The sequence below is a fragment of the Cygnus olor genome, chromosome 28 (genome assembly GCF_009769625.2).
Source record: "Cygnus olor isolate bCygOlo1 chromosome 28, bCygOlo1.pri.v2, whole genome shotgun sequence".
NCBI classification, from domain to species: Eukaryota; Metazoa; Chordata; class Aves; order Anseriformes; family Anatidae; genus Cygnus; species Cygnus olor.
The window spans coordinates 347,938-359,531 of record NC_049196.1 but is presented as its reverse complement, the minus strand read 5'-3'; the positions used below and the strand labels follow the sequence as shown (position 1 = coordinate 359,531).

At 46.2% G+C, this 11,594-nt stretch overlaps 2 protein-coding genes across 7 annotated transcripts in view; one reads left to right on the top strand and one right to left on the bottom strand.

Moving 5' to 3' along the window:
* The first annotated feature begins 151 nt into the window (after positions 1-151).
* On the top strand, positions 152-2,936 carry PSMB4 (proteasome 20S subunit beta 4). The gene is made up of 7 exons (XM_040538623.1): positions 152-314; positions 438-644; positions 978-1,124; positions 1,660-1,741; positions 1,847-1,963; positions 2,534-2,622; positions 2,795-2,936. Exons 1-7 carry the CDS (start codon positions 193-195, stop codon positions 2,805-2,807), a joined length of 777 nt encoding a protein of 258 aa, XP_040394557.1. The 5' UTR covers positions 152-192; the 3' UTR covers positions 2,808-2,936.
* Positions 2,937-4,964: 2,028 nt separating this feature from the next.
* Positions 4,965-11,594, bottom strand: part of POGZ (pogo transposable element derived with ZNF domain) — a 36,093-nt gene continuing 29,463 nt past the window's right edge. For 5 of the 6 annotated variants that reach the window (XM_040538618.1, XM_040538617.1, XM_040538621.1 and 2 more), the window contains 7 exons: positions 11,189-11,323; positions 10,506-10,678; positions 9,870-10,010; positions 9,158-9,217; positions 8,720-8,832; positions 7,920-7,944; positions 4,965-7,797 (listed from right to left, as the gene is read on the bottom strand). In XM_040538618.1, the coding sequence (XP_040394552.1) occupies positions 6,225-7,797; positions 7,920-7,944; positions 8,720-8,832; positions 9,158-9,217; positions 9,870-10,010; positions 10,506-10,678; positions 11,189-11,323 (2,220 nt within the window). In that variant the 3' untranslated portion in view covers positions 4,965-6,224. The remainder of the gene's footprint in view (positions 7,798-7,919; positions 7,945-8,719; positions 8,833-9,157; positions 9,218-9,869; positions 10,011-10,505; positions 10,679-11,188; positions 11,324-11,594) is intronic. The other variant, XM_040538619.1, reaches the window with a different exon arrangement.

Sequence of the window (11,594 nt, the reverse complement as noted above, 5' to 3'; positions counted from 1 at the left end):
CGGGCGATTCGCGCGGCGTAACCGGGAGCAGGCGAGTTCCGCCACACACAAGATGGAGCCCGGCCCTCCCTCCCCCCTTCCGGCCCGAGCCACTCCCAAGATGGCGCCGCGCGGCCTCGCCTCTGCCTACGGCGGCCGGTAGCGGCCGCTCTTCCGGCGCGCGTGCGCAGCGCGGGCCGCACCGTGACTAAGATGGAGGCCGGGGGAGCGAGGGCGCCGCCGCCGTTCTGGGCCGGGGGCCCGGCTCCGGGGCAGGCCTACAGCCCCGGCGGGCCCGGGCCTGCCGCAGGCCTACAGCCCCTCACCCGGACCACGTGAGCGCGGGGCGGGCCGGGGGCACCGGGCAGGGGGGAACCGGGGAGGGGGCTGGGGCAACCGGGGGGCTGGGGGCGTTTGGGGAGCGGCCCCCCCGGTGCCGCTGACGCCGGGGCCTGCAGGACCCCCATGGTGACGGGCACCTCGGTGCTGGGCGTGAAGTTCGACGGCGGCGTGATGCTCGCCGCGGACATGATGGGCTCCTACGGCTCCCTCGCCCGCTTCCGCAACATCTCCCGGCTGCTGAGGGTGAACGACAGCACCGTGCTGGGCGCCTCCGGGGACTACGCCGACTTCCAGTACCTGGCGCAGATCATCGACCAGATGGTGTAAGTCCTCCCCGCCCGCGCTGCGCCTCTCACGGGCTCGGCTCCAGTGCTGTGGGTAACGCCGCGCCGCTCTCCTTCCAGTTCTCAGAGCACTGAGACGTAGCGAGATGTGTTCGCTGAGCAGGACCAAAATTGAGCTCAGGCTCCTCCTTGTTCTTTCGCTAAGCTTGCAATGCCCCTGGTACAAGTGTCCTTTCCAAATTCTCTGCTGAGTACTGTGGCTTTGCATGAGGCTCCCCTGCTCCGCCCATGGCACAGCGGGAGGTGGGCTGCTGCTCGTGTCCAGGTGGTTTCCAGCTTTTCTTAGTTGGGTGAAACTTCTCTCTGAATTAGAATTGACGAGGAGCTGCTGGGAGATGGTCACAGCTACAGCCCCAAAGCCATTCATTCCTGGCTGACGAGAGTCATGTACAACCGGAGGTCCAAGATAAATCCCCTGTGGAACACTGTTGTCATCGGAGGCTACTACAATGGCGAGAGGTAGGTGAGGAGCGGTGATGCAGAACATGTAATGGTTACCGCGTGCCCTTCCCTGGGACTGTTCCTCATGGCACAGGACAGAGGAGTTACGTGTATGCTTTGGGAGGGAGCCCCACCAGCACAGTTCTTGCTTGCCCTGTTTGTTAGATGGGAATGTAGCTGAGGGCTTCTCCAGAAAGAGAAGTACATGGTGGATCCCTTGGCCAGGAGGTGCTCTGTGCTTCCAGTTCCTTTATGTTCCTTTATGCTTTTCCCTAACGCTCATCATTCCTTTAATTCCTGGCAGGCGTACCCTCCTGCTCCCTTGCTTGCCTGGGTCAAAAAGGATGTGTCTAGCCTTTGTGGTCCTCCAGTGACCCATGGGCTATGTGAGCCTGCATCTCCAGCAAGACTCCCGCTTTCTCAGCGGGAGGGCATCTGCTTTGCTGGCTTCTGCTCTGAGCTGGATGTAGCTGCTCAAAAGCCGAGGCCCTCCCCAAAGTGATGCAGCTCTGCCTATGCAAGGAGTTCTGCACTAACCACTCCATCCCTTCAGCTTCCTAGGTTACGTGGACATGCTTGGCGTGGCCTACGAAGCCCCTACACTTGCTACGGGTTACGGAGCATTCCTAGCTCAGGTGAGCATTTGCAAGCAGGAGCAGAGTGTGCACTCGGCTGCTGAAGCAAACTTGGTGCTGCGTGACTGAGCTGTTGAGATATTGGTTTTTATTACTTTCTTTCAGCCATTGATGAGAGAAGTCTTGGAGAAGAAACCCACTCTAACAAAGGAGGAAGCCCGGAGCTTGATTGAGCGTTGTATGAAAATTTTGTATTACAGAGACGCTCGATCATTCAACAGAGTAAGTGTGGTACTTCGGTGTGCCCTGGCTGGAGAGCTGCTGCGTGCCTCAGGCTGACGTTCCAGAGGCCAATCTTTACCCCAGCTCACTGTAGCATTTTCAGTCGTGCCGTCTCTGATTCTCAGCAAACCTCACGGTAACGCTTGAGTTGGCAGGGATGAGGCACGCTAAAAGATCTGTTAACAAACCTGTGCTCTGCAAAGTGAGTTTCACCTCATCTCCAGCCTCAGAAGAGCGGTTTTATCCTGAGTGCTGCTTCTCTCTGGCTGGCCTGGGTGCTGCTGCTTCTTACATCTGGTGCTGCTTCTCCCATCACCACAGTAGCAGCATCCAGAGATTGCAATCTTTTAGCTTTGTGACAGTTCATGGTGGTAGGAGGTTGAAACTATCTCAACATGCTCACCAAGGAAAAAGTAAAACATTACTAAATGCAAAGCCACATTAAAGCAAATTTGTTTAAACAACAGCTGTTATTACTGACACTTATTGATTAGAGCTTTTACAGGGCCGATCAAATTCAAGTATGGCAGTCAGGCTTTATTGAAAACTTTCCATGTTTTTCTTCCTTAGTATGAAATTGCTATTGCAACGGAGAAAGGAGTGGAGGTGGAAGGACCCCTCACCCTGGAAGCCAACTGGGACATAGCAAATCTTGTCAGGTAATACTTTTAGGACTACGTGTGCTTTCAGCTCTTAATCTGTAAGTTGTCAGTCCAGCAAAAGCCTGAGGGCACCTTATAAAAGGTTAAAATGCTCTGATTTTGGTAGCACAGCTGTTAACCGCATCCATGTTGTGTAATATCCTGACCTTGTAAAAATGTCTCCTTGCAGTGGTTTTGAATGACCCACCCCCAAGAGCTACTTCAGGCTGCTGTGTCTGTGTTATCGTCCTTCATCTGTGCTGTAAATCAGCTACTCTTTTTGAAGTTCTGATCTGATTTCTTTGGGAAATTAAATAAACCTGTTAAGACAAGCCTCTGTATTCGGTGTTATGGTTAAGAATTTGTGGGATGCTCCAAGAATATTAACTTCTGAAGTGAGACGCCACAGCACTTCAAGAAGCACTGAGGTGCAAGGTTCTGAATTCTACAGCACAGCCATGCTTTGAGAAGGCTGCGGAAAGCTGCAAGTCCTTTTTGTTGCCCTTCTCCAGGGAAGAAAAAAGTGGTTTTGCTCTTTGCTCCAATGGGGTTCTGGTAGGTACTGTGCTCCATTAAGCCTGAACACACTCTCCTCTTCCTCCTGTATCTGACTTGGCAGTCCCTTTCTCAGATAGCGCTTGTGTGTGTGAGAGTGTGGGTCAAAGTACTCCATAACCACCTCTAATAATTAGCACCCACGATCTCATCTCTGCTAGAGCTGACAAATGCTTTTTCCACTTCTGTTTTAGTAAAGGTTTCTGAGGTGCAAGGTAGTAGTACTGAATCCAATTATCCCATTACAATTTGCCCTAATAAAACAAAAATCTACCGGACTATGACATCTGTAACTGAGTATGTAACACACTTTAATCCTGTGGGGTATTTCTGTAACCTAAGGTGCAGCACGTACCATGTTTCTCCTGCTCTCACTTGTAATCCAGACATCCAAGAATTCTGATCTGGACAGGTAAAAAGCCTCAGTCACCTTATAAAAGCCACCTGTGAACAGAATGAAAACATGTCTTCAAAGATGTCTTCTGTAAGAAAAGTATTTGCCAACAGTAAGAGTCAAGAAATGGTATAGGTCCTCCTGCTTAGTTTCAAAGAAATTGGTCTTCCAGGCACCAGGCGTTACCGTGCAAGCACAAGGGGCTGGAGGCTGCATGCTGCAGCCAGCTAGTTACAGCTCGGCCAGCATGCTGAGCAGCATTGTGATGGGTTGGACAAAAAGAAAGTGGAACCCCAAGGGTACAGCAACATTTCCAGACTCAGATTTCAATTTTAGAGGTTCCTACGCTGCTCTCCTATCCCACTACAAGCACGCATTTGACAGCTGCGTTAACTCCTCCAACCCCAGCTGTAGCACTTTAGCTCATGGGGCAGTTTTAAGATATAAAAAGTAATACCTCTAAGGTGCAACTACCAGGCCATTTTATGAACACCTTTTCACAGACGCCCACATTTTGCTTATCCTAGGCACTCTCAAGCATTCAGTGCCTATTAAAGGCTTCAGTTCAAAGCACAGAGGGGAAAAAATGAAAGGAAGGTTGACTTCTGTTGCTTTAGTGTCTCCTCTAATCTTAATGGTCAGAGTAATTAAGATCCAGCTACGTTCCTACAGCTCTACCTGCTGACAGCAGATCCAGGGCTTCAAGGGCTCTGAAAATCAAAGGCAGTCGATCATCCTACAGCAGGCTGTGTGCAGCCGAGGCTGCAGTACCTCCTGCAAAGCCCCTGCTGGTTCCCATTCAGCTAGTGCTACAGGAGGATAGTAACAAAATGGTGTTACATGTGCTTCGCTACCCAATTCAGCCATTATTCGGTATTTCTTAGCTTTGTGATTATTCGTGAAGGTATTTAAGACTGGTATTTACTACTACCTAACAACTTGAACCATTAAGCTCTCACTTGAGAGTGTGGGCAATCCCCAAAGAAAGAATAAAATGCAGTAAAATCTTCGTTCAGTATTTTATTAATGACTTTTCAGAATTTTATTTTTTAAAAAAACTCAAACCAGGAGAGTAGGTTGTTCTGTTTAACCTACTATATAGTTAAAGGGCAAGTAGGGTCTGCAGAAATGTAAATTGGGCAGAATTCTGCCTCAAGTGTTAATGACATGTAAACACATTTAATTACTATCCCATCTCTGGGTATCCTCAGGACATGCTAAACAACTCTGTGTCCCCTTCAAAAGAACAGAGGGAATCCAGTCCGCGACCTGGCCCCAGCTCTGAAGCACAGCTCACGTGCCAGCCTTGTGCTCCTGCACTCCTCAGAGAATTCTTTATGCACTTTACATTAAGCATTACGGTATCACAAGAGTTAAATAGTTCTTCATAATAAAAACACATGTTTATAAATCCATTTCCCTGGTTTTATTAAATGTTCCACTTATGTACATTTTAAAGATGAACCATTTACAGGTCTGCACATGCTGCTTCCTGCTTTCCTTAGGTAATAGGGAAGGTTCACAAAACCTCTATGGAAACAGAAAGGTGCAGGTGCTTCTGAATTCTGTATGTCAAAATGCTTTCCGTTTATACCATAATACATACAATTAAAAAACCCTCAAACATGCAAATTGTAGAAAAATTTAAGCTGGCAGTGAAAAATAAAAACAAACGTCTTCTTTTTGTGCACGTCACAGTTTGTTTCATTAAATCAGATTTCTAATTCTAAGGAACGTAGTGTCTGATGCCACTGGTTAAAGCAGGTTTATCAACTACTAGTAGTTAAAAGCTCAACGCTTAATGGTCCATACAGCTTTAACTCCCATCTACTGTACAGGAAGATCAAGACAGACTTGACTTTCCTCTTCCATCGTGCACCCTCTGTCAGTAACTCTTTGGAGCAAGGTGGGTGTCGGATGGTTTCCCGGCTGGAGGAAAGGAACCATCGCAGTGTCAGAAAGTCAGCTCAAACCCCGCAGGCTTGTGGCAGCACTGCACCTGACTCCCTAACTGCACGTCTCACTTCAGCCCCCGTTCAAAGTATCGTGGCTCCCACGAACCATTGCTGGCATTGAACAGGCAAAATTCTTTTGCTTGTGTTTTTACCCCATGTCCAAATTCACAAGCAAAATAATTAGTCTTCTTTAAAGGAAAAAAAAGAAAAAACAAAACAAAAAACAAACCCAAACCAAATCTTAATGGCCAATTATAGGAGGTTCACACATTAAAGCAATCATTCATACCTAAATTTACCACAAAAACCTAAATCTCTGGGTCAAGTGTTAAAAAAAAAGAAGTCTGTGTTAAGACAACCAAAAAGGTTTATATACTGGTTCATTAGCTACATATTTTTTCCTTTCTTTAGAAATGGTCACATTGACAATGTATAATTCAAAACATTTCTGCACAATAAAAACAGAAAACTATGATACAGTGAGGTAAAGAAAACGCAAAAATATTCACCCACAATATATTTTCAGAAAATACCAACACAGTGATTTTTCTTTTAAAAAAGCACAAAACTTATAAATGAACAGCATAAATGGCTATTTATCTGAGTGATCGCCTACAAATTTCCTAAACCCACAAATCCACAGGGAAGTGTAATGGTCTCATCCAACATTTATTTAAAAAATAACCCTTTCTGGATCACGATTTGCAGATCAGTGCTCAGATTTCCATCAGATCCAAATCAGCATCTTCAAAGCCATAAAATGATTCAGTCTCACTTTCCCCTTCGAAGAGCTGATGGAGGATTTCTGGGTCAGCAGATTCCTCGGCCTGGGTCCGATCCTGGACCTCGGTCGCCGCCTGCTGCTGCTGCTCACCATTCAGCTTCAGCTGCTCCTCCAGAGAGGCAATCAGCTCCTCCTGCATGTCGGCATTGCGTGTGGGCGAGTTGGCCGTGCCGTCCGGACCTGGCAGCACACTGGCCACCAGGAAGGACTGCTGCACAAGTTCAGGAGAGTCACTAATGACTTCCAGGACCTCTGCCAGCCAGCATAAAACCAGCTGGAGAAGAATGTCCGAATCGCACGTGGAGTCCGCCATCTCCTTGGCTTGCTCTTTCCACTTTTTATGCAAGAAATTTTTCACAGTCCTTTTTATACAAACATCTAGAGGTTGGATTTTGGAGCTGCAGCCAGCAGGGACAACAGCCGGCAGAGTGCTGGAGGCACTCAGCAAGGAAAGTACTTCTTCCGATAGGTGCGTTCGGTGACAATCCAGCACAAGCATGCCCTTGCTGTTCTGACACTCTGTGTGCTTCTGCCACACTCTGGTCGCCCACAACTCCATGACTTCGTCGTCACTGTATCCGTTCTCCTTTGCTTCCAACATGATCGATTCTGGCACATTGGCAGGCTGCTGGACGTGGCCCCTGTAGAAGACCAGTGTTGGGAGAACGCTTCCATCGGCGAGAATCGTGAGAACAACGTCGCACCAGGGGTCCCCAGTTCCCACTGTCTGCAGAGCATTCTCCTTCCTGTCGTCGCTGCTCAGCACCTCCACATCGAGGAAGAGAGAGATTTCATCGATGGCCGCAATCATGGAGAGAGGCAGGTCTTGAGTGTGGATTTGCCGCTGCACAAACTCGATGAAGCAACTGGCGTTGTCCTCGACATCTTTGGGGAGCGGGTGAGCCACTGCCCTCCGAGTGTGCGTGCTGAGGTTGTGCCGCAGCATGAACCTCACGGCCCACTCGTAGGAGATCTTGAAGCCACCTTCGAGGGATCGGCCAATCTTGGTGGCTTTCTGGAAGAGAGTCTCCTCGTTTACAGGCAGCTGCTGCTCTCTCTGTGTGAGGACCCATTCCGCTAGCTTCTCTTCAGCCTCTAAGCTGAGGTACTTGCCCTCCGACAGGGATGCCAAGTTCTCTTCTTGGAAAGCTTGAAACCTCCGTAGCCAGCGCTTGATTCGCCTCTGAGGATTTCGGAAGTGCTCTGCTGCCTGTTCAGTGTTGCAGCACAACGCAAACAGTACGACTCGCAGCTTCTTTACTGACAGCTGCTCCTTTTTGCTTGCAGGTTCAGGCTCCTTTGTTGGCTGCTCATCTTCTTGAGCATCAATATTTAAGCACTCCTCTTCCTGGCAGACCAGAGGCCTGTTGTAGGCTGCTGGTGTCAGCTCAGGCTCCAGGTCGTCTTTCGCAGGTAACGTAGACTTTGTTTTCACAGTAGCAGCTTTACTCGGGGAATAGGCAGAGCATGTATTCTTCATGCTTTTGTCCTGGGGCTGAACATGCCTTGAAAGGAGAGAACACAGAACTTTCTTAAAACCAAGAAAATGAAACTGCTGAGGGAAAGCAAACAAGCAACCCACAAACTGAAACAGATGATGGCAGATAATAGTTTACAAACAGTTTACCTGGAATGTGATATCCAAGAAGGCCCTGTTAAAAAACAAAAAAAAAAACATTTGTAGTTTTGCAAACAAACGAGAAGTCAATGAAAGCAAACAAGTTCTGGTGCAGAGATGAGGCTCAGTATCCCTGCAGCATCCCAATCTGCTCTAAGAGTAGCTAATAATCCCCCTTCCATTCAGCCACCCCCCTTGCGAAGAGGACTTGCACTTAAATACAGCCACATCCAAACCCAGGAAGTGAAAACTGCTCAACAGTGCAGAGCAACACTCACCAACAGCCATTAAAGACAAATACCAAAACCCCACATCCATTTGAAATAACACAAGGGGTTTGGTTAGGAAAGCTCCAGTTTGGCCAGATCTCTGCAGGCAGTGTCCTTAAGTTTTGCAAATTTTGGTACTTCACAACAAATGGCTGGAACAACAGCTTTAGGCCCTATTCATATCCCAATATCAGCAGCTGCTTAAAGCCCCTTGGTGTCATGGAGGTACAATGATGTCTCAGAGAAACAGAGGAGCTGACTGAAGCCCTCTGCATTGTCTCTCCCTGGGAAGATCTCCTGAGAATCTCATTACACAGCTGAGCTCCAGGCAGAGTGCACTCACTTGAAGCTTAACTCTCAATCTCCATAACAATTAAGACGCATTCAGAAGGTCCCCAACATCATTTTACTAGAACTCAGGAGCCAGTAAGCGCTCAGCCAATTGCTACACACAGCTGTATTTGATTCAGACTCCATGAATTGATGTAGTATATCCTTCATTAATTACTTCAACTTTTCTATTCCCCTTCCAACTCTTACCTCGGAAAATAATATTACTAAACTCATGTGATGGATTGAAGACCAGATGTTTGGCCATTGCATCACCCTCAGATGTTACAAAGAGACAGGAGGAACAGGACAGCTTTACACCACTGGAAAACAACAACAAAAAGAAGAGAGCGAGCTTAGCATCAGTATTAGACATGAAAATAGGTTCATCCCCTCACTAACACTTAGAAAAAAATGTCACACCAGTGCATACAGGCAGTGCCCCCTCCCCAAAACACTGGAAAGCAATGGGAGTTTCAGGCAACAGTAGTTGCCTTCAGTTCGATATATTTTCAGTATACTTTTGCGAACATTAAGTAGCACTTCTTAAGATGATCACGAAAGAAAAGAACAGAACTGGAATATCAGAAAAATGAATGCACATTAGATTCCCAGACGATTAAAATAAGATGACAAGTTTTCCATTACCAGGCAGTATAATTTTTAAACAAAGCCAAGTATTTTGGACTCTTCCGGGGAACATGGTTGCTGTAAGAAAACAGAGTTTATTAAATGTCAGAATTATTCCAGATATTTGAAGAGCTATAAAACCATATACAATAAAGAATATTTACAAGGATAGACACAATTCTGGTTTTAGTAACATTTTGTCTGCCAGACTTGTATTCAACGAATTGAAAATTCCGTGTCTGAATAAATAAATAATATACACTGTTCAATAGCATTTAGAAATGCCCAGATTTTATAGCAACTGTTCTACCATCCTGTTCTGTGGTCTACCCATGGTCCTGTACAGACTGCAGGCTTGTAAAAGCATGACATGACTTTTATTACTATTATTTTTTTTAATATTTTTAAATTATGTTTTTAATTTCACTCTGAGAATTTTGCAAGAAATCCTAGAGCACTGAATAATGGCAATTCTCTGCAGCTTCATGCAGTACACACATGCCACTAGCCACAATACTCAGTTTGGAATAAGTCTCATCTCTTGCACTCAGTTTTCCCATCTCGTTTCAAAGCTAACACCTGTGTCCGTGCTGACACAGAATACATGTCTTACAGACCACTGTAGTGAACTAAAATTTCATGATACCCCTTTCTTACAGTGCAGCAGTCACAGGGATGCTACAATATTCAGGCAGGAAGAATGGCTACTACAGCAAAGAATCACACATACTTGATCATGTGGTTGGCATAAGCTCGGGAGCAGCAAGTGCTGTAACGGCACTGCGAACAGTGAACGTAGGTAGGAAAGTGGTTTGGGAAGTCAGGGATTTCGAAGCTGCACTCCAGGCAAGTCTGCCTCCCCAGGACACTCCTGAAGATAAGAGAGATATTTCCATCAGTGGCTGGACAGGTATCTTTGGAGTTGTAACAATCACTGAGACAAAGTTAACGACACACGTAAATTTCCAGAAGCCTGCAGTCAAATTAGTCTTATCTTGCACCCTAAACATTTCACACTTGCTGTAGCCAGGAAACACGATATAAGAGTGGATAACAAATACAAATAAAATAAAAATAAGTTGAAGACAAGGCGGTAGGACACAGTGTAGGCAGATAGCCCTTATGGTGATGAAATCCCATTATCTCTGTTAAAATGCCTAGCTAATTCTACATTTCACAGTTTCATCTTAAGGGCTTTCATAGCATGCTTTAACCCTGGTTTTGTGGGAAGCTAGGTTCTCATAGCATAAAATTTCCTTGGCAACTGTTAAGACAAGGTCAGACCACCTCATCACTGTGGCATAACAGAAGTGACTACATTTCCTTTAAAATATTTTTAATTTGAAATTTAGCCAAAAGTTCTGACATTTTTTTGACCGCTCTCTTCTGGACATTCCTCTGGACAGGTGGGTACAGGAAGATGGGCTGGGGATCTGTAGACGATGACAGCGGAGTGATATCCTGTCCAGTGCCCTGCAGCATGTCATTTGAAGATATTGGCACTGTCCGTGGCTGTCCTCTAGATGCCCTGATTGTAACCTGCAGAAAACAGAGCCATACCTCTTAAAAACACAAGGGCAAAAGTGATCTATCCCAATTCAAACTCCTCTGTTTCAAGTAGTCTCTCAGACTCTTAATAAACAGGTGCTCTACGACACAACCTGTCCCACCCAGGACCCTAGCAGCCTAGACCAAGGACACATGACTTCAGCCCCAGAAGTGCCTGTTTTTCCTTAATGACTACAGAAGGCACCCAAGACAACTAGTTCGGGTACCTTCACTCGTAGATGCCTTAGTTAGGAGAGCTTAATCTCTGGCGTGCCACTTTCAGCTCTTCTCTCTCACTATGAAGTTTCCCTGAAGTATCAGATTAATTGCACGCGTACAACGTGGCCAGAAGTGTTTTCTGTCCCAGCAAATGTGATTTACGTGATGCAGATGAGGCAAACATCACTTTTGCATCACTTAGTAAAAACACGTCAATGAAGATGCTGTGGATATTTCCTGAGAAACCAGGATCGATGCCCGCTGTTAATCTGGATTTCTTACCTTGGTTCCAGGTTTCAATCCTTCTAATTGTTTGGGCTTTCTGAAAGTTTTATGATGCTGCAGCTTGTGTTCAATTTTATCCTTGGCAAACAGGAATTGGAGTCTACACTTGTTGCAATGATAAACACTCTTCTTCTAAAGCAAATGCAAATTAAATACATTCCATTTTAGAGAAACAGAAGTCACAACACAGAATGTTTTTTGGTTTAAAAAAAAAGAAAAGAAGAAAACCAACACTATTTCCTCCTTGAAACCACAGCCAGCCCCACTTTTTTAGCATCTGAATGGTCTCCATCACAACATTCCCTCCCCCCCCCCTTTTTTTTTTTTAAATTAAAATCATCAGGCTCTGCACAGACACCAGAACTGGAAGTGTCATGGAACAAAAGTCTTACCCAGCTTGTCT